The sequence below is a fragment of the Onychostoma macrolepis genome, chromosome 15, assembly GCF_012432095.1.
Source record: "Onychostoma macrolepis isolate SWU-2019 chromosome 15, ASM1243209v1, whole genome shotgun sequence".
NCBI classification, from domain to species: domain Eukaryota; kingdom Metazoa; phylum Chordata; class Actinopteri; order Cypriniformes; family Cyprinidae; genus Onychostoma; species Onychostoma macrolepis.
In genome coordinates, this window is record NC_081169.1 from 24,577,797 (window position 1) to 24,598,548 (window position 20,752).

General features: G+C 35.3%; 3 protein-coding genes and 1 long non-coding RNA gene across 6 annotated transcripts in view; 3 read left to right on the top strand and 1 right to left on the bottom strand.

Moving 5' to 3' along the window:
* Positions 1-3,115, top strand: part of zbtb32 (zinc finger and BTB domain containing 32) — a 17,637-nt gene extending 14,522 nt beyond the window's left edge. Inside the window, exon 5 of the mRNA XM_058744661.1 lies at positions 770-3,115. Within this exon, the coding sequence (XP_058600644.1) occupies positions 770-999 (230 nt within the window). The 3' untranslated portion in view covers positions 1,000-3,115. The remainder of the gene's footprint in view (positions 1-769) is intronic.
* LOC131520427 (G protein-activated inward rectifier potassium channel 3-like) lies at positions 867-18,819 on the bottom strand. Of its 3 annotated transcripts, XM_058744658.1 has the most exons (6): positions 18,604-18,819; positions 14,782-15,006; positions 13,781-14,007; positions 11,411-12,626; positions 9,947-10,304; positions 867-1,002 (listed from the first exon to the last, which is right to left on the bottom strand). In XM_058744658.1, the coding sequence occupies exons 3-5, from the start codon at positions 13,952-13,954 to the stop codon at positions 9,952-9,954; spliced, it is 1,743 nt and encodes a 580-aa protein (XP_058600641.1). In that variant the 5' UTR covers positions 13,955-14,007; positions 14,782-15,006; positions 18,604-18,819; the 3' UTR covers positions 867-1,002; positions 9,947-9,951. The 3 variants fall into 3 exon arrangements, with proteins under 3 accessions (XP_058600641.1, XP_058600643.1, XP_058600642.1); XM_058744660.1 differs by lacking the exon at positions 867-1,002 and having other exon boundaries at positions 9,400-10,304; positions 14,782-14,859; XM_058744659.1 differs by lacking the exons at positions 867-1,002; positions 18,604-18,819 and adding an exon at positions 15,205-15,298 and having other exon boundaries at positions 9,400-10,304.
* On the top strand, positions 12,075-13,784 carry LOC131520432 (uncharacterized). The gene is made up of 3 exons (XR_009266058.1): positions 12,075-12,208; positions 12,290-12,438; positions 13,668-13,784. It is a non-coding gene; the product is annotated as an uncharacterized LOC131520432 (long non-coding RNA).
* On the top strand, positions 15,257-20,740 carry igflr1 (IGF-like family receptor 1). The gene is made up of 7 exons (XM_058744663.1): positions 15,257-15,390; positions 15,688-15,880; positions 16,240-16,303; positions 17,756-17,891; positions 18,898-18,987; positions 19,468-19,605; positions 19,696-20,740. Exons 1-7 carry the CDS (start codon positions 15,300-15,302, stop codon positions 20,010-20,012), a joined length of 1,029 nt encoding a protein of 342 aa, XP_058600646.1. The 5' UTR covers positions 15,257-15,299; the 3' UTR covers positions 20,013-20,740.
* The last annotated feature ends 12 nt before the right edge of the window (positions 20,741-20,752 follow it).

Sequence of the window (20,752 nt, forward strand, 5' to 3'; positions counted from 1 at the left end):
GTTTTTTTTCATTTTATTAGTAATTGTTTTTTAAATGTTTACATAGTTTTTATGAAATTTTATTTCAGATTTAGATATTTTAGCACATTAAGTTGATAATAAAGTAAATAAAAATGAGAAATGTTGCTTTGGCAACTAGCTGAAATAAAATAAATTGTATATTTTATTTACAGAAACATATATATATATATATATATATATATATATATATATATATATATATATATATTCTTCTTTTATAGTTTTAGTTTTAAATAAATCCATCACACATGGCTTTATGTCTATTTTTTTAAATGTGATCTCCATGAATTATAAATATCAACTGTATTGATTATTGTACTTATGCTGACAGCCTTCTCTGAAAAAGGCTTTATTTTTTAAAGATTACTTTTTTTAACTCTTATGTTTTTAAAATATTTTTCTAGCTTTATTTTATATTTACTTTAATTATAAAATTATTTATTTTATTATTTTTAAAATATTATTCCAGTTTTAGTCATAGTACTTTAATAGTTAGTTGCCAAGGATTTTTTGTTAAGTTTAATATTTATATTTTATATATTTTTTATTTAATATTTTGTTATTTATTTTATCTTTTATATATTTCAATTTCTATGTTTTTCTTTTTATAGTTTTAGTTTAAATATCACACACAGCTTTATGTCTATCTATCAGCTGTATAGATTATTGTACTTATGTCAACAGCCAATATGTTGTACATATACTTGACATCCTTCTCTGAAAAAATTTCTCCTGGTCTCTCTTCCAGGTGAAAAACCATTTGAGTGTCGGCTGTGTGGCCAGCGTTCACGTGACTATTCAGCTATGATCAAGCATCTGCGTACTCACGGTGGCGCCACTCCTTACCAATGCACCCTGTGTCTGGAGTTCTGTAGCAGCCTGGCAGCCATGCAGAAACACCTGAAGAATCACCCCACGCAGGACTTCCCTCCAGACTGGAGCCTGAGCAGCACGTACCTGTACAACTGCCACACCTGAGCCCTGCGCGATAAAACATGTAGATATAAAAAATTTAATACAGATTTGATCTTTTTAATACTTTTATTAATTTTGAAGCCATTATATAAATATGATAATATATTTAAAACACATTCAAAGGACAGTTGCCAGTTGATTTTTATTTTCTTTGAAGATGTCTAGTTGGGTGAACACTTCACTCACCAATTAAGATGAAGTAGACTGTAATTTGCCAATGCTTATAATAGAGGTCTGCATTCCCGATCAGATTTCTTGCTACACGGGATTAAATTATCGAATAAAACGCGGTTGCGGTAGGTAACTCTGGTGCAATTTGAACAGGAGCGGGCGGACTAACAATATCCCGTTCCCGACGTCTTTTCAGAACAGCATATCTGTGCTTTATTCAAGCACCGGTACAGCCTGCACTGGACTGTTATGCACGCGCTGCACGCATGAAACAGTGCTTCGTTTTATTTGCGAGTGTCTGCGCGCAGCATACGCATAAGGATGCTCAGAGCAGGCTAGCCTACCAGTGAATATAGCTTACAGCCGCAGACAGAACAGGCAGGTTGTCCATGAGTGACAGAGCAGAATAAAGATGGAGCAAAATGTGGATGCGCTGTCCTTCAGCGCTCAACTCGGTTTTGTTTATATTTTGCTTAGCCTATAATTTTAAATGACAGATGTCGAATTTATTTATTTATTTATTTTTCTTCCGCACACTTTTCCTAGGCTACTGTGTTTACAGCAAGATGTTAAACGAATTTAGTATTTTGACAAGACGAATAAAATTATAATAGGCCATTTTTGTACAACCTACATCTTTTTTTTCTCTCTGGGACACTTGTTCCTATATTGTGTTGTAAAGGTTAAACGAATTGTATCCTGACAAGACGAATAAAAATAAGGAATACAATTTTTGTACATTTTTATTTTCTCTGTGACACTTTTTTTTCCTACTGTGTTGGCAGCAAAATGTTAAACGAATTTCGTGTCTTAAGACACAAAATTCGTTTAACATTTTGCTATCAATAAAAGACTCTTGACGAGACGAATAAAATAACAAATACAATTTTGTGCAGACTAAACTTTTATTTGTTAGCCTATCTGTCTTTCTTTCAGTAGAGGAAATTTAAATGTGTGATTCTGGAAACGAGATCTAAATTTAGCGGGAACGGTCGGGTCGGGAAGATAATTATTCAAAGCGGACAGCGGGTGAACAAAGAGTAAATATATCGCGAGAGCGGGTGGGTGCGGGATATAACCTCGCGGGAGCGGGACTTAAAAAACAGTCAGGCGCAGACCTCTAGCTTATAACTTACTCTGTGAAATATCACAATAGCATGAAATATATGTTTGTTAATTTATTGAGCTGGTCAAATCTGTATCATTTATCTAAGCACTCACTATGTGATCTATTTACGCACTGTATACAATCTTTTAATAAAAGCATTATGATTAAAATACTAAGACTCTGTCAGTGTCTGTTTTAATGCAGAAAAATGCAGCATATAGAACAGCAAGTAGCTTCAGTATGTGACAGTATATCTGTGTTCCGTAATTGTTTTAGCTTTTAAGGCAGTAAGTGTAGAGATATGTATTTATGTCTTTGTCAAAACATTTCCATTTACATCTATTATGACAGAAGGTTTTAAGATTTAAAGCTATGTAGTAAAGTAGCAATAAGACAGAATAGACATTTTGAATGGCCATCAATGGTGAAAAGATGCTTAATGGTGTAGTTCCGGTATCTACCAGCAGAGGCTGCCATACAGATCAAATAACACATGAAGGAAAGTTTTCATCTTTCTCAGTCTGGCAAAACCTTTTTTTTTTTTTTTTTTTTTTTTACAGTCTATGGGTTGCAGCAATGATTTAATAATGACATATAATGAGACTGGGGTTGAATGTGTGATGCAACCAGATGCTTTAAATTTACAACACCGCATTGATGCTTGTTATAGTTTACTGAGCCTCTGTGAATAAAGAATAACCAAAGATTTTGCAATAGAATGGCAAAGATACCCTAACTTGAGCAATAATACATCAACAATATGGAGATATTCTTTCAAGGGTAATAAAATGGACTGTAACAATTGTTTTCATGTAAAATATATTTATTGCTTTTGTATAAGACAGCGCATATATATATATATATATATATTAGGGCTGTCAATCGATTATTTTTATTATTATTATTTATTTATTTTTTTTATTTATTTTTTTTATTGCGATTAATCACATGATTGTCATGAGTTAACTCACGATTAATCACAACTTAATCACACATTTTTATTTGTTCTAAATGTACCTTAAATTAATACTTTTCAAGTTTTTAATACTCTAATCAACATGGGCATGGATAAATATGGATGCTTTATGCAAATGTATGTTTATTATTATTGAAACCATAGTCAACATAGAGCATGAAGACTAGACATGTTTTAAAGGTCATAGGCCTAGATGTTTTTCAAAGAACATTTCACGTCTATTAGACACATGAAAAAAGAAATACCAGGTTCCCATTACTTCTCTTTCTTTGTACTGAGCAATTTACTTACACAAACCTGTTTACATTTTTGCATGACAGGGCAGCTCTTCTTCTGAACATGCAAAATGTACATTATATATATTATTTATTATTACATTTGTTTCCCTCTCTGTACCTACATACTGTATTTAGATGAAGCTAAATTCTCAATAAAACTGTTTTCATTGATATATTTTACTGTTTCTGTTGAATGAATATGAAATAGTGACTGATGTTAATCTGCACAAAAAAAACATGATAATCGTACCGTCGTCTGATGAAATCAAATACACACAAGATAAAGACAATAGCTGTGCTGTGATTTCGGCTATACTTGCATGTAAAATTAGAACAACATAATATCTGTTTAAGTGAATTAAAGCGCTGCTCCTCTCTGCCGCGCGCTGAACAGAAACTGAGCAGACGCAGAGAGAGAGAGAGAGAGGTGCGCGCGCGCTGGGACAGCAAGACCTCGCGCTCGCTCGGCAGTACCGGCGATTCTAAAACTAAATAAGGTTTGGGCGCTTTTTTGAAGGGAAAAAAATCGCTAAAGGGGTCTGCAATGTGTGTGTGTGTGTGTGTGTGTGTATATATATATATATATATATATATATATATATATATATGGGTGATTCTTAGACTATGGGCACTTTTATGTTCTTTGGTCATATCTTTAAAAATACATATAATTTTGGACAAATTCCTCTTTCTTTGTCAAACTAACAATAAAACCACCTTAAAAACTTTTTACTACATTTCTATTATGATTTTTTCATACTTTTCAACCTGCTTATAGGTGTCAAAATCACTGTTTTCTCCTTGTCGCACACCCAGACAATGATGAAAATACAGTTCAAAAATATGACTTATCTGGTAACTATTAATGTACCTGAATAAGCACTAGTAAAGTAATTAAAATACATTATAGTATTTAATGTGAGACCACTATCAATATTACTTTTTATACAAAATATGGTCCCACTTTATATTAGGTGGCCTTAACTACCATGTACTTACATTTGAATTAATCATTTGGTACAGTGCACTTATTGTGTAGATACATGTTTTTACATTGTACTTATATTTTTAAAAATACCTATATGTAATTACATCTGTAATTAATTTCTGTAATTACATTTATAATTACACTGTTGACCCATCCCTTACACCTTAACCCACTCTTAAACCTACCCATACCACTTAACCTGTCCCTAACCTTACCCATATCCTACCTCAATAGCAGCAATAGTGTTTTGCAATACAATATGAACACAATAAGTACATTGTACTTGTTTTTTGATGTAAGTACATAGTAGTTAAGGCCACCTAATATAAAGTGTGACCCAAAATATAGCTGTCGCACAGTATTGGTATCATTTCCACCACAACACTGTAATGTCTCTTTAAAAAGTTTGTGTGAAAGATTGGTTAGGTGGTTTCTATGGAAATGTTCAGTGACATCAGAGCACATGTTGGACATGGAGGGAATTTAAATTTTCATCATTAACATATGAAGAAAAATCAAGGTAAATATTACTTGATCAGTTAATATATTTATTATACGTCATTTCCAAACATGCTGTACATTCAAGGTTGTTTTTAAAAAGCTACAAATTTTAAGTTAAATAAGAGTATTTTGCATACATGAAATGCTAAGGATTAATTCAAAGCTAATCAGTGAAGCTATCTTCCATTTTTTCACAAAAAACTACAGAAATGTCATTTCCACCACACTGCCTTTGTGGTGGAAATGACATTTATGGTTACAAAGTACAATTGATATGTTTAATGACTTTGTGAATTGAGTTTAATGAGTGTGATGAGTTTAAGACTTTTTCTAATAAATATCTCTGCTGTTTCTCTACATTCACGTTAATTCATTGTCATTTCCACCACCACACATTTTTTTTAAATATTTAAAAAGTTCTCATCACACATTAAAAATGTATACACAATTTATGAGATTATGCTCTACGTAATATAAAAATTCAAGTTATTTATTTTCTAATAAGCTCTTACCCAAACCAATATTAAATTTCAGAGTGTGACAGGTGTACAGTTCAGCATTTGGTCCTTAGGGCAGTTCATTTATCTCATTGACAAATGTATAATTATTGTACATTGTGGAAAAACTGGTAAAACTAGTTACGAAAATGATCTTAGACAATTCTTGGGTGGCATAAGTTATTCTATATTTAAATAACAGCTGTATATTGAGATGTGGTGGAAATGACATTTGTTCATTGCAGGTCGGAAAAATGTAAAATATTAACAATTTCTCTTGTAATCTAAGTTTGTCCTCTTACAGACCTTAAAACTAGACAAATTATTTAAACTTATGAGACTGTGTTATGTGACTTTTAAACAGGTTTTTTTATTCAACTTCACAAGGCTAAAAGTGCCCCTAGTTGAAGAAACGCCCATACACACACACACATATATATATACATATATATATATGAAGAGTTCAGATGCAAAAGCCTCTAAGTGTCATCTGAAATTTTCATCTAAAATGAGCATTTTTAACAGGCTGCTATGTTTAGGTTCAGTAATTTTACTCTAATGGCAATGTATAGGCCCTTTTCTATGCAATTAAAGTGAAATAACTGAACATAAATATAGGAGCCTGACAAAAATGCTCATTTTATAAGAAAATTTCAGACGGCATTTAGAGGCTTTTGCATCTGAACTCTTCATATATGTGTGTGTGTGTGTGTGTGTATACACAGCCATGGCCAAAAATGGTAAATATGATCAAAGAAGGCTGTGAAAATTTATCTGCATTGTTAATCCGGTAACACTTTAGAATACTGTTCCATCATTAATGAATAACTACACAAGAACACATGAGTAATGCAATATTAGCACTCTAGTAACTATCAAGCAACTCTGATTAATGAATTAGTAAGTGATAGTGCTTAGTCAAATTTGGTCGTTCACTATTAGCTAATCAGTAACAATTTTTTTTTTCATACCTCCCTAAGAACTACTGTATACATGTTGATAATTAATATGAATAATACGTAATGTATAATTCATTCTAAAGTAAAGGTCATGGTAACCCACTAGTAATCACTCAAGTATTACCAAATTCTTCAGAAGGAATTACTAATTTTTTGGATCAGTATTCTAAAGTGAAGATCACGATAACTCCATATGACTGAAATCATTGTAAACTTTTGAGGTTTTTGTAAGGTCCTGGTTAGTAATTCATTTTGCTAGATTTGGTAACACTTAAATCATTACTAGTGGGTTACCGTGATCTTCACTTTAGAATACTGATCCAAATAATTAGTAGTTTCTTCAGAAGGATGTAGTAACACTAGTCATTACTATCCAAAACCTTAAATATATCTCAAAAGCTCACGATGACATCAGTCAATATCAGGAAGTTTTGATGATTTTCACTTTAGAATACTGATCCAAGTAATTAGTAGTTCATTTAGAAGGATTTGGTAATACTTGAGTCATTACTAGTGGGTTACCATGATCTTCATTTTAGAATTAATTATTCATTATGCATAATTCACATTAATTATGAACCTGTATACAGTAGTTCTTTGGAGTTCTCAGGATATATGAAAAAAATAGTAGTTATTGGTTAGCTAATAGTGAACTACCAGTTTCAACTTAGCGCTATTACTTAATAAATCGTTAATCAGAGTTTCTTGTTAGTTAATAGTAGTTACTACAATGTTAATAGTGCATTAGCCATTTGTTCCTGTGTAGTTATTCATTAACGATGGAACAGTATTCTAAAGTGTTACCCTTTGATCTTTTCTTTTAGAAAATTCACAAAAATATAACATTTTATTGGATAATAAGAATTTAAAATGGGGGGAAATATCATTATGAAGTAAATGTTTTTTTTTCTCAAATACACGTTGGACACAATTATTGGCACCCCTGGAAATGCTAATGATAAAATATCTCTGAAGTATCCTATATTCCCATTCATATTCACAATTTTGAGCACTCCAGGGTGATTATGAACATGAAATTATCCAGCCATGTCTTCCTGTTTCACAGAAATATAAATAGGAGGGAAAACAAAGCCCAAATTCCCTTAATCATCCATCACAATGAGAAAAGCCAAATAATATATTTCTGATGTGCAGCAAAAGATAATTGAGCTTCACAAATTAGTGAAGTGGCTTTAAGAAAAGAGCTAGAGCAGTGAATATTCCCATTTCCACCATCAGGGCAATAATGAAGAATTTCCAATCAACAGAAAATGTTACAAACTGCCTGGAAGAGGACGTATGTCTTTATCGTCCTAATGCACGGTGAGAAGGAGAGTTTGAGTGGCTAAAGACTCTCCAAGGACCACAGCTGGAGAATTGCAGAAAATAGTTGAGTCTCGGGGTCAGAAAACCTTAAAAAAAATTGTCAAACAGCACCTACATCACCACATGTTGTTTGGGAGGGTTTCAAGAAAGATTCTCCTCGTTCATCCAAAAACAAACTCCAGCATATTCAGTTATCAGACACGACTGGAACTTCAAATGGGACTGGCTTCTATGGTCAGATGAAACTAAAACACAAGCTTTTTAGCAGCAAACACTCAAGATGGGGTTGGTGAACACAGGGAAGTGTGTACAATGAAATATACTGCTGTATTTTTGATGTTGTGGGCCTATATTTCTGCTGGAGGTCCTGGACATCTTGTTTAGACGCATGGCATCATGGATTCTATCAAATACCAACAGATAAAAAATCAATACGTGACTGACTCTGTTAGAAATCTTATAATGGGCCATGTTTGGATCTTCCAACCATACAATAATCCAAACACAAACCTCAAAAACAACACAAAAATGGGTCACTGAGCACAAAACCAAGCTTCTGCTATGGCCATTCCAGTCCTCTGACCTGAACCCTGTAGAAAATGAGTGAACTGAAGAGAAGCAGCATCAACATGGAGCTGGGAATCTAAAGGGTCTGGAGTGATTCTGGATGAAGGAATGGTCTCTGATCTCTTGTCAGGTGTTCTCTAACCTCATCAGGCATTATAGGAGAAAATGTAGAGCTGTTAAACTGGCAAATAGAGGTTTCAAAAAGTATTGAATAAAAGGGTGCCGTTAATTGTGGCCAATGTGTATTAGAGAAAAACATTTATTTCATAATGATATTTCCCACCCATTTTAAATTCTTAATATCCAATGAAAGGTTAGATTTTTGTGATTTTTATAAATAAAAGATCAAAAGGATTAACAATGCAGATAAATTTTCACAGCCTTCTTTGATCATATTTACCAAGGGTGCCGATATTTTTGGCCATGACTATATATATATATATATATATATATATATATAGCCATGGCCAAAAATATATTAGTGCTGTCAAACGATTAATCGCAATTAATCGCATCCAAAATAAAAGTTTTGTTTACATAATATATGTGTGTACTGTATTTATTATGTATATATAAATACACACACATACAGTATATATTTTGAAAATATTTACATGTATATATTTATATTCATATAATTTATATTATACATAAATATATTTAATATATAAATGTAACATATTTTTCTGAAATATACATGCATGTGTGTGTATTAATATGTACATAATAAATATACACAGTACACATATATTATGTAAACACAAACTTTATTTTGGATGCGATTAATCGTTTGACAGCACTAATATGTACTATGTATATTTATTATGTATATATAAATACACACACATACAGTATATATTTTCAAAATATTTACGTTTATACATTTATATATTCATATTCTTATATTTTATATTATATATCAATATATTTAATATATAACAACATATTTTTCTTAAATATATACATGCATGTGTTTGTATTTATATGTACATAATACATTTACAAAGTACACACACACACACACATATTATGTATAGAAAAACTTATTTTGGATGCGTTTATAGCTCCTCCGCGCCATTATCATATGGCAGGAATAGCCTACTCTTAACTTCTTAGCTTCAGATTATGATTCCATAATATAGTCAGAGGATATTACTACATCTTCAGTATTTTGAGCCGATTGTAGATGACATTGTTTTCGATTTGTCTTGCCTCTCAACAAGGTTTAGTGTATCTTATTTAGTGGACGTTCCGTTTTTCTCTGTATCCATTTACAAAGTTTTAAAATGTAGCCTATTATGTTTTGAAATCTGTTATGATTCTAAATGTTGCGTAGCTTATTCCAAAAGACGCCGTTACCACAGAAACACGAATTGCGAGGGAGGACGGGAAAACAACCTTCTGCAGTGATCGCTCACTCTCAAAAAGTACTCTCAAGACATAACTGATCCAGTCTCTATAATCAGAATTATTCAGGCTACTTAAGATCTTTGGAAAATGCCTAACGAGAAAACATATGGGAACAATACTTCCGGAAGCTGAACCGCTGAGAAAGGGGGCCGTCTTTTTTCGAACTCACAACAACTAAAGATATTCGCATTCGTTGACTTCTGACACTCGCTCCTCCTGGATGTTGTGGATAGTGAATGTGCGTGCTCCCGGTGGTTTCACAATGTCGTCTTCTTGGTCATCCCCACCCAATTTCCAGTTAACACTGCCTTTCAGAGATTCCTGGAGGAGCTCCAGTCCCACTTGCAGGGTCTGTAGGTGATGCTGCTCTTGCGCGCTGCACGGCGGAAGAGGCACCGGATATGTGCTGTGGAAGCGTCTCAGGTCGACTCGAAACGCCCCTTTCTCCAGTGTCATGCACGGCTCAAAACGGGCTCCCCATTCGATCTCCGTCTCGATGTAGGAGGTCTTCGCTTGGCACATCATTCCTGTAAAAACAAAATTGTCAAACGATCTGAGAAAGCATCATGTCTTGTTATAGTGACGAGCTAACTTTAACCTTGACCACAAGATGGCGCTATGGTGTAACAAATAGCATTTGTCTTAAACTGACGCTGTTTCTCCACATTAGTTTCAATCGGTGTGTAATTCTATAATGTCTGAGAATCTCACGAAAACATGTCCAGGTTATTTTATTGTATTTTTTATTTTTATTTGAAATAATCAAGGTTTTTGCCAGTGTAATATTAATCACATGATAATTTAGCACATATCCCTCCAAATTTTCTCAAGGGTGATTCTCTTTTTCATTGCTGAAGTTAGTGTTGTTGAATAAAACGAAAAATTAAAAATTCGGTAGGCTAACTGAAATAAAATATAAATATTAGATGACATATTAGATTCAAATGTTTACTACTATTTATAGTACAACAAATACATAGCCTACTCGTTTACAACTACCCAAATATGAATGAATGATTGAAGCTTTTATATAGCACTTCATTGTGTATTGCTGTACACCCAAAGCACCTTACAATCATTTAAGTTCTTGATAGGATTTTGTAAAATTCACTCACGCAGCAAATTGTTTTTTGCAATTTTATTCAGTTTATTTATTTATTGTTTGTTTGTATATGTTTTACTTTTCCCCACTTCTCAACAGCCCAAACTTAGTAAAAGTTCAATAAATTAAAATTAATAAAAGTGTGTGTACCTGTTTTTCTATTCAGGTGGGGACTTAAACCTGAATACACACAGACTCATGGGGACTCGTGTCACGGTGGGGACCTAAATTGAGGTCCCCACAGGTAAATCACACAGAATGTGCAGAAAGTTTCCTGTAAGGGGTAGGTTTAGGTGTAGGGTTGGTGTAGGGCAATAGAATATATATGGTCTGTACAGTAGAAAAAGCATTACGATTATGGAGAGTCCCCACAAGGATAGCAAACCAGACGTGTGTGTGTGTGTGTGGGTGTGTGTGTGTGTTCATGCGATCATTGTTCTTCAAATGCCATATTGGCTTGTGATGGCAAGACATTTGGGTCACTGGGTCAACAGATAAAGTGAGTAAAGAGGGCTATGATTGTGAACACACCTGTTGCTTCTACAATTCCCTCCAAGATGACAATAACCTCAAACTGTTGCTTCCGTAGCTGCTCTGGCCCAAGCTCCCAGAAAGGACTGCTAGAATCGATGGTGTGTTGAATGACCTGTGGCTCCACCAGGAACAGACGGTCAGAGCCACTCTCATAGCCCAAGTCGATCTCAGACTGCTCCAGCGGGAGAAATTCCCCCTCCGACGTCTGCCGAGACTTGATGAGTTTAGCACGTACTTTGGCATCCACCATGTGGCTGTCACGCAGATCGCCGAGACGGAACATAAGGCAAAGACGGTCATCACGGTTGGCCACAACACAAGTCCGGCTGAAAAGAAGAGTTTCTGCACGCTTCTTGGGACGTGAAATTTTGACAAACATGCAGCCCACCATAAGGGCGTCAATCATGGATCCCACAATGCACTGCGCCATGACCAAAAAAACACCTTCGTAGCAGCGCGGCGACACCGTGCGAGCACCATAACCAATAGTCCTCTGAGTTTCTACCGAGAAGAGCAAAGCTGACACAAATCCGTCTATATTAGGGTAGCACACATCAGTATCACCAGGAACTTCAAGATCTCCACGCAAGAATATATTTAGCGTATAAAGCCCTGCGAAAATAAACCAGGTGACTGAGTAGCACATCATAAACACGAAAAGAAACCATCTATACTGAAGGTCCACAAAAGAAGTGAAGATGTCAGCCAGAAATCGTTCTCTCTCAGCCATATGTGCCAAGTCTACTCTACACTTTCCATCTTTGGAGACGTAACGGCATTGTTCGCGAACCTCTGGTGGGAAAGTAGGAGTCTGTGCGTTCTCGCTTTCTATTAGCTTGTTGCGTGCTTTAACATTGCACTCTACGTCCTGTACAGGTGTGCAGAGAGCACTGCGGGATGGGGTGCTGCACAGAGGACTTGTGCATGGACTTGTCATGTTGGGAACGCTGAGAGCATGGCGGCAACATGGATGAACATTCGGCTCACGTAAAGAGCAACGCCTCATCAGCGCCAGCTCAGCCTCGGTAGGGGCGCAGATACTGGGTCTCTGGCCGCGCATGTAACCACGCTGAGGGCTGTAAGGCAAATCTGTGGTGCTCTTGTGGCGCCGAATGGACACGCTTGGTTTGGAGGTCTGGTTTGGCATAATGTCTGGCAAAGGAAGGGAGTTTCCACCTGTTGAATCAGGTTGATTATCGCTTTGAGGGAGAATCTGGAAATGAACATGTAGAAAGATGATGACTTAAATGTCAATATTTTTTAGCAAAACCGTATAAGGGAAATGTCACTGTAGCAACTTTTATCATTGCACTGGAGTTTAAAGGTGCTGTATGTAGGATTTTGACTCTACTAAAGCATAAAAATACCATAATACGTTTGCAGATATTTAAGAAACATGCTAAATTAACATGCTTGTTTATCTGAAAAACAATGCTACAGTCAGTTATTCTCCTTTGAAAATGTGTATTCCGGCCCGGAATGTCTGTGTTTGTTATGGTTTGTGAAACCCGCCCACTGACAGTTTACCCAATTGTATTTCGTCACCGCGGGTTGCCAGTTCCTGGAAAACACAGCGTATTTAATTGTATTTATCGTCATGTGCGCTCTTTCCTGTTGATGTCGTTAATCTGGCAACCTGCGTGTGCGTCAAGTCTGAGGAGGAGGGGCCGGGTGAAAATAACCGTCTCCAATATTTTGAATTTGGACTGCAATACCTAGTTCAACCACTCGGTGTCAATCCTACATACAGCACCTTTAAGAGGACTCAAGGTTCAGTCAAGCCTTAGAAACCTTGTTATTTTGTTTGAATGACACAAGGAATATTACAACACATTTGAATTGACACAATTTGCAGCTTTTTATCAAACAATTCTGACTTCTTTTCACAAAATTGCGAGATATAAACTCATAATTGCAAGATGTAAGAGATAAACCCGCAATTCTGAGAAGTAAAGATAAAATTGTGTGATATGAACTGAAAATTACAAGAAAAAAGTCACAATTGTGAGACAAGTCACAATTACCTTTTTATTTTTTACTCTGTGGCAAAATATGAAGTGATAACTATATTAGCAACACCAACATGATAATATATTATAAGTATAGACTGCAGTTTTGTTGACCTCTGGTTTAAATGCTTGTGATCTTTAAATTTGGGAGGATAGTGATTGGCTGTGAATGTTTTTATCATTTATCAACTGATTTAAATGTTCTAAAAGTGATTCTATCGATATTGTTCCTCTTTCTTTCACAGAAGACCAGTCATACTGGTTTGGAACGACATGAGGGTAAATGATGACAGAATTGCTTCCGAAGAATAAGTAAAGGATGTTTCGATATGAGGGTGTGTTGATAAAATCTACCCACTGTATGAATATACATCTGATGGCGCACTCCATCTCCAGGTTTACACAACACAACACAGCTAGATTTGGGCTTTAGATTGTTGATTGCGACTGGTCTGGTCCTGGCATCATCTTGTGTTGGCCCTGAGGTGCCTCTGCCTTCTTCAACAGGTGCACTTCTGACCCCACTCAGCATGATTGAGAATATGGCACTACTTTACACTAGTCAGGTTAAGCTGGATCCAAAACCTGCCAAAGAGAAGATATTGCCATTTTTTTTGTAGTATTAAATAATAAAAACACTTGTAAAACATCTCTGTTTAAGTGTAATTTGAAGCACTTCAATGTACAAAATGTGTTTTTTTAATTAACAAGTGACAATTTATGAACTGGAGGTGAACAAAGGAAGGACAGGCTTAAATAAAGCAGTCAGCCTGCTCTAAGCTTCTTCATCCGCTGATTCAGCAGGATTGAGTCTTTACTCTGATGACAAAGGCATTACAAAGGTTTAACTCGTGATTGCTTGCTTAGTTCAATGGTTTATCAGCATATTTATCCAATGATGCATTATTCTGAAGTAAAACTAAAGATGTCTTTAAACAGCCAAGTTAAAGCTGCTATGCGCCTGCTTAAAATTCAGTGTAAAGGCACAATGCCACATAAAAGCCAGACTAAATTGTGCCTGCTTCGGCCACTTCAGCACCTATTATCAAAGTATACAATTGTAATTGCCATGTAAATGCATTTTTTATTAACACAGCATTGTTTACACTGAATTTTGAGTAGGCACACAGCAGCCTTAACTTGTCTGTGTAAAGATGACTTAATGAATCAATCAAATATATATGTTTTGTACCTTGGCATCAAATAAATAAATAAAAGAGAGCAAAGCACTTTAAAAAATAAAATAAAATGAAAATAAAATCAAGTCAAGACTTTATGGGACTACTTGAAATAGAGCATTTTTATTTATAACTTTTACTTGTTCCCCAAAAACATGAAGAAATAAGAAGTTGGTCTTACCTATGTAGTTTGATTCCAGCAAGAGCACTGGGCAGCTGGTCTCACAAGCAAGTACTGAGAACATCCTGGATGTGTCGACTGTGGACATCAAAGTTAATCATAATCAGCTTGTAATTATCCAGGTGTCTCAACAGACTACAGCAGAAAGGACAGATCAGTAATGTCATATCGCCCTTGGCATCGATTAGCCCTCTATCAGATTACACTGTTTTGAGGTAAAGGAGACTGAAAAATAAGATGAAAAGAAAACAACAAAATCAAAAGCATGAACTTCATGTTGATTTGTTAAAATAAATATAACTGATGTCTCATTTTAGTCGTTATTGTTATCCATTCTCTGGAAAAGATGTTTCTCAGTGTAACCACTGTGTCAAATGTTGAATTATGAACAATGTCGTCATTGCTTTTAAATTCACAACCCACCCAACTCCTTCTTCCCCTCTAACTCAGCTGAGCTGGTTGATTCACTCAGTCTCAGACGTTTTTCACTGCTGTCACGTAAAGAAGAATCAGCCTCAATGACTTCAGATATATGTACAGAAGGGCAATTCTGGAATCGTCCTCGGCACAAATGTGAGCCATGTAACACTAAATATAAAATCATACAAGGTAAGTTTGAAATTCTGTTTTCACCTCTTAGTTATGTAGCCTAGTAACTTGAATGCGAATTTGGCGAATTCAAATAAACTGGGACACTTTTGCTATTGAAATGACTAGAAAAGTGTCTCAATTATCCTGAATTAGCCTAACTCTAAAGATAGTCGTCTCGTAATGTCCCCCTATGTTAGACATCGACAAAACTGATCGCCACTGTTGAAGTTAAAGTCGTCTGCAACCGCCTAGTCTATACAGCCTACTAGTAAGACAAATGCATGTTTACTCATCATTATTCTGTTCTGAGAGCAGGTTACGAATTTACTGAAAACTGCGGATGGTCCGACGAGCAGCAGCAGATCGAATCACCTTACAGACCATGCAGAGACGGGACATTTAATAATGGATCTCAAGTTATTTGCCAAATATGTCGCTCTTGCTCACCGCCACAGTTGATTGCGTTCGCGTGCAAAAGCACTTCGGATACCATCTGCTGTAAACAAGGGTACGTTTAACTTTAAATTGTATTTATTTATTTACTACTGTTCATTTTTAAAGAGTAATACATTGCTAATGTAAGTTCTGGAAATTTGAAAGCCAGTGTTCTAGCAAATGCTATCAGATTATGCTGCCAACAGTGTATTTTAATAGCCTGCTGTTAGGGTTGGGGTAGGTGTACACGTTAATAAAGCCTCACACCACTTTGTACTGGAAGCAAAATCTGATGTTTTTGTTTATTCAATTTGATTATACCGCCCATACGACACACCCTTTATATATCAAAAGTGAGCTTTAAATCTTGTTTGTCTCTTTTATTACGATGTATGGCTTTTATTGGAAATGTTACTTGATATTATTTTGCAGAGAGCAGTTTTTAAAAGGAAAATGTAGGCCTATCCCTCAACCGTCGCGGACCACAAGGATAACAGTAATAACGATTGTTCTAACTTTTCAAGCGTTTCTTGGAGTCAGCTTTCTCATGTTTTCTCATCTAAGACAGAGAGATATTAGGGTTAATATCACCATAGAGTGCCTTTCAACCCTCACAATACTCAAAAATGTTGGTTTTAATTTCCCATTCGCTTTGTGTCATATCATAAATTTTTTTTTTTTAAAGATAATTATGGGCCATTATTCAAAGCATAAACCATAAGATATGTCCACCCTGTCATGGACATGTACATTACTGATAAATACGTTTTCATTGCAAAATTAAGATGCAAATTTTCTGAAAGGTATGATGTCCCTTTACTTAGTTATTTGTTTGCTTTCAAATTATAAATACATAAAAGATTTTATGTAACCCATGTGTTTTTAAAGAAACTCATGTAATTCAAACATGTATTTTTTCTTTTTTTTGCGTGTTATTGTCCCCACACCTAGCTATTGAACACACTGGATTATACAGATATGATTGAATTATTATTTAAATTATTATTGTAAAATATCAAGATGACATGGTGGACCAGCACATGATGGGTGTGGACACATAATGCAGAACATGAAAATGAAAATGAATCATTTATTCAGCTTCTAAAAAAAATAATATAATAATAATAAATAATATAATTACATCAATCACATTGATATACCCCCCTCCCCATTCATTTTCATTCAGTCCACCCTCTCATGTTTATGTCCACTCTATCGAGTCTAAGTGGCCGACAGGGTGGAAATTTTGAGCTTCAATTAGCATATTAGCTTACAACAAACTGCGACTAGCTAAATATTTAGGCATATTTAAACTTGCATATTTTGAAAATACTGTAGTGTATTCTAATCACTTCTGGCATATTTTATGCCGACAGGGTGGACATGTTAAGCTTAGGAAAAGCAAGTAAGCAAACTCAAACGATGAAAATGTGTCAATTGAAAAGTCACCAACTTACTCACCTAAGCGGTTGAAATTCCTGCCACTGAAGAGACAAAAAATCTGTTGTCCTGATGTCACTAAAGGGGATGGCCTTTTCTTAAATGTGTGGCTTTCCCAACATGACAGGGTGGACAACCATTCAAAGGACATGGGCAAACTCTTATCACTTATCACTTTTTACAGTGTAGAGTCAAATTTAATTAGCAGTGCATGGGACATAGCAAAATAACACGCATCCACTTACACAAAACTAAGAAAAATCTAGAAAATGTATCTAAAGAGCCAAGTAATGCTTTTGTTATGAATATAAAAACCTAGCCTAATATAACACACCCTTTCATAGCCATTTTTATGTTAAGTAATCATGGCAAATGAATTATGTACAGGACACCAAAAGGCACCCTACAGTGATATTGACTCATTAGCTTAAACTTTCCAAAAATGCATTTTAGTGCTAAAGAAAGCTTGATATACTATTTTAACAGTGCAAACTCTCTTTTTTTTTAGACTGCGAGTACAACTGTCCACATAACTAGCTCTGTTGCCAGCTCAAGCCCCTCTCTGAGCCCTCAACACATTCCAGACTCCTCTCCAAGCCCTCAAAGCACTTCAAGTCCAACTGTGTCTCATGCACATTTCATAGGTATTGTTTTGAATTTCATTATTCTTAATCTTTATCTCTACATCGGTTTACCATATACACATATTAAAAAGTTTGAAGTCTAAGTTTTTTGTTCGTTTTTGAAAAAGTCTCTTATGCTGTAACAAAAGTACAGTTAAAACAGTAATATTGTGAAAACATAACTACAATTTAAATCTAGTTTTGTATTTGAATATGTTTTGAAATGTAATTTATTTTCCATGATGCAATACCGCATGATTCTTCAGAAATCATTTGTATTATGCTGATTTGCGAAACATTTCATTTTGCAATCAATGGTGAAAACTGATACATTTTTTGGTGGAAATCCTGATAGCATTTATTTAAAAAAAAGATTTTGTAACAATGGAAAATACTTTACTGTTACTTTTGATCAATTTAATGCATGCCTGCTGAATTGAAGCATATCCTACTGACCCCAAACTTTTGAATGGAATTGTACAATTTCGTTTTAAAACGCATAACTTTTGCTACGGATACGCCTGTCGTTTACACTACTCCGGCGTTTTCAAGGTCGAAAACGGAGACTTCTGAAAACGCTGCAGACCCCGTTTTAGTTTGAAAACTCCGGGGTAGCGTTTCAGTGTAAACGGACCAAAACGGAGACTTCTGAAAACGATGGCGTGGCTGCCCACATTCTCTCTGCGTATCCTTGATGACCGTGTAAACAATAACATCATGCTCATTATTGTACCCATAGTTATGCAAAGGTAGATTCCCCATTCGACCGCTCCAAGCACGCAGTCGCGTCCGCCATCTAAATAACAGGGATTTATCTATACATATCTATGGTTGTACCTGCATGAATAGTCACGTGACATGCGTTTTCGGTTGTGTAGTGTAAACAGAGATCGTTTCTGAAACGCAGCGGAAACGGGGCCTCAGTTTGTACATTTTATTCACAATCAGAGTAAGAGAGAGACAGAATGTTGGCTTTGATGCTGATCAAAAGCAGATGTGATGGTTTGTTTTCTTGTGCATCTTTTAGGGATCTATGTATGTTTTGGGATTTTATCAACTCTCGCTCTGGTGTGTCTTTTCCTGTTCGTCAGGAGGAGGACTAAACCTTTCAACAAAGGTCAGTCAAAAAAAAGAAAGAAAGAAGAGGAGGCAGGAAATAAGGAAATCCTTCAGGTCTTAACTGCAGGTTATGATCGAGTGAGGCTGATCTAACATTTTAAAATGAGCTCTTTAAAGACTTTCATCTCATTGCTAAATGACATCAAGAAATGGTTGATTCATAGTTTAACATGATGATACAAATAGTCTTTCATAAACAGACTGCTCTATGTAAACACTGTGACTTTATCAAAACATTGCTCTGTTTGTTTGATTCCAGTGCCTTTTTTGTTTTTTGACCAATGCAAGATTGAGTTCTGGACACTCATAGTTTCTGCAACCCTGTTTGTCAATGCTAGTGAAAAAGAAGTGACACACTTTACATTTATTTTGTAGTACTGCACAATTCTTATTGCTACATAACAGAGTTTTGAGTGCAATGAATCTCACAAGATTAACAAAACAATGTGATTTTCTCGTGTTTTTTAAAAAATGCCAGAATTGAAAAAATGCTGTAATGGAGCAAGTCATGAAAGCCTGTCCAAAAAGGGCATTGCCAGATATGAACAGGCTGTCTCATACAACATAATCAACGATGGTAATAACGATCACGAGACTGGATTGTCGCATCTCTTAGGTGGGTATATACAAAAAACAGTTCCACATAACCCTACATATCTAATTTTCCTAGTGAAAAACTGGTGATTTTCCATAAATCTGTTTACAGCCCCTGAAGTCCAGGTTGCACCTCTGAAAATGGTGTTGAACAATTTGGACGTTCTTGAGGAGCTTGTATTGGTATTAGACCCAGACATTTCTGGTGCCAAGAACACTCGTCACCTTGCCGCCCAGTGCTCCTTTTCTTTTGCCTGGATAAATTATGCCTATTCCATGAAGGACCACAAAAGCCCCCTTGTTGCCGTTTTGGAGGGTGTCGTGACCAAGAACCCAGACTGGACTGTCGGCCACCTCGCCGAGCTGCTAAACGCTATCGGCCGTAACGATGCAGTGGAGATTTTGGCGAAGCTTCCTGCAGGTGTATAAGAATAATTCATGTGATATTTTAAGAACACAAACCAGTAATTTGTTTATTTTACTGTATTGTTGAACACAATCTCATAAGAATTTGTACGATCTGCTTACGCCTCACTGAGGGGTAATGCTTAGTATTAGTTCATCGTAGTGCACAATTATACAAAATCGCCAACTTGGAAATAGTTTTCTCATGAGATTGTGTATTTGTTCCCTATATATATATATATATATATATATACATATATGCATTCAGTATTCAGTGACTGTTGTTGAAGCACGCAATGCTTGAATAATGTACTCAGATTGACCGTCTAAGATAAAAACAACACGCTTTTCATACAGTTAACAGTGGATAACAGATGTTGAGTCCATATGGAAGCATTTACAATCAAAGACAAAACACTTTTTGGGGTTTCCCCTAACTGTTCCACCACCTCCGTTTCATCCTAGTTCATCATTACTTGTAACATATGTAGCTTTATATATAGCATATGAAATGTAACACTATTAATATTTCACAATTTGGATTTTTGTTAAATTACTAGAATTCATGAAACAGAAGTGCCTTTTTCTTCTAATGTTTTTATAAGTATCATAAATCTTGGAAATACAGAATTATTGGCAATCCAATAATCCAAGTTTTCAATTTCTTGACAGGATTTGGCCACAAACCATTTCTGAAAGCAGTGTATCATTAGTTATTAGTAGCATACAATTGATTATTTTGTATAATCACAACAAAGATCACA

Coding starts and splice junctions, on each gene's coding strand:
- LOC131520427 (XM_058744658.1), bottom strand. CDS start 13,954: ATGCTGAGTGGGGTCAGAAGTGCACCTGTTGAAGAAGGCAGAGGCACC. Junction 12,627..13,780: donor ATCAGATGTATATTCATACA/GTGGGTAGATTT, acceptor GTTCATTTCCAG/ATTCTCCCTCAAAGCGATAA. Junction 10,305..11,410: donor GGGAATTGTAGAAGCAACAG/GTGTGTTCACAA, acceptor TTGTTTTTACAG/GAATGATGTGCCAAGCGAAG.
- igflr1 (XM_058744663.1), top strand. CDS start 15,300: ATGACTTCAGATATATGTACAGAAGGGCAATTCTGGAATCGTCCTCGG. Junction 15,391..15,687: donor TAAATATAAAATCATACAAG/GTAAGTTTGAAA, acceptor TTCTGAGAGCAG/GTTACGAATTTACTGAAAAC. Junction 18,988..19,467: donor GACTAAACCTTTCAACAAAG/GTCAGTCAAAAA, acceptor AAAAAATGCCAG/AATTGAAAAAATGCTGTAAT.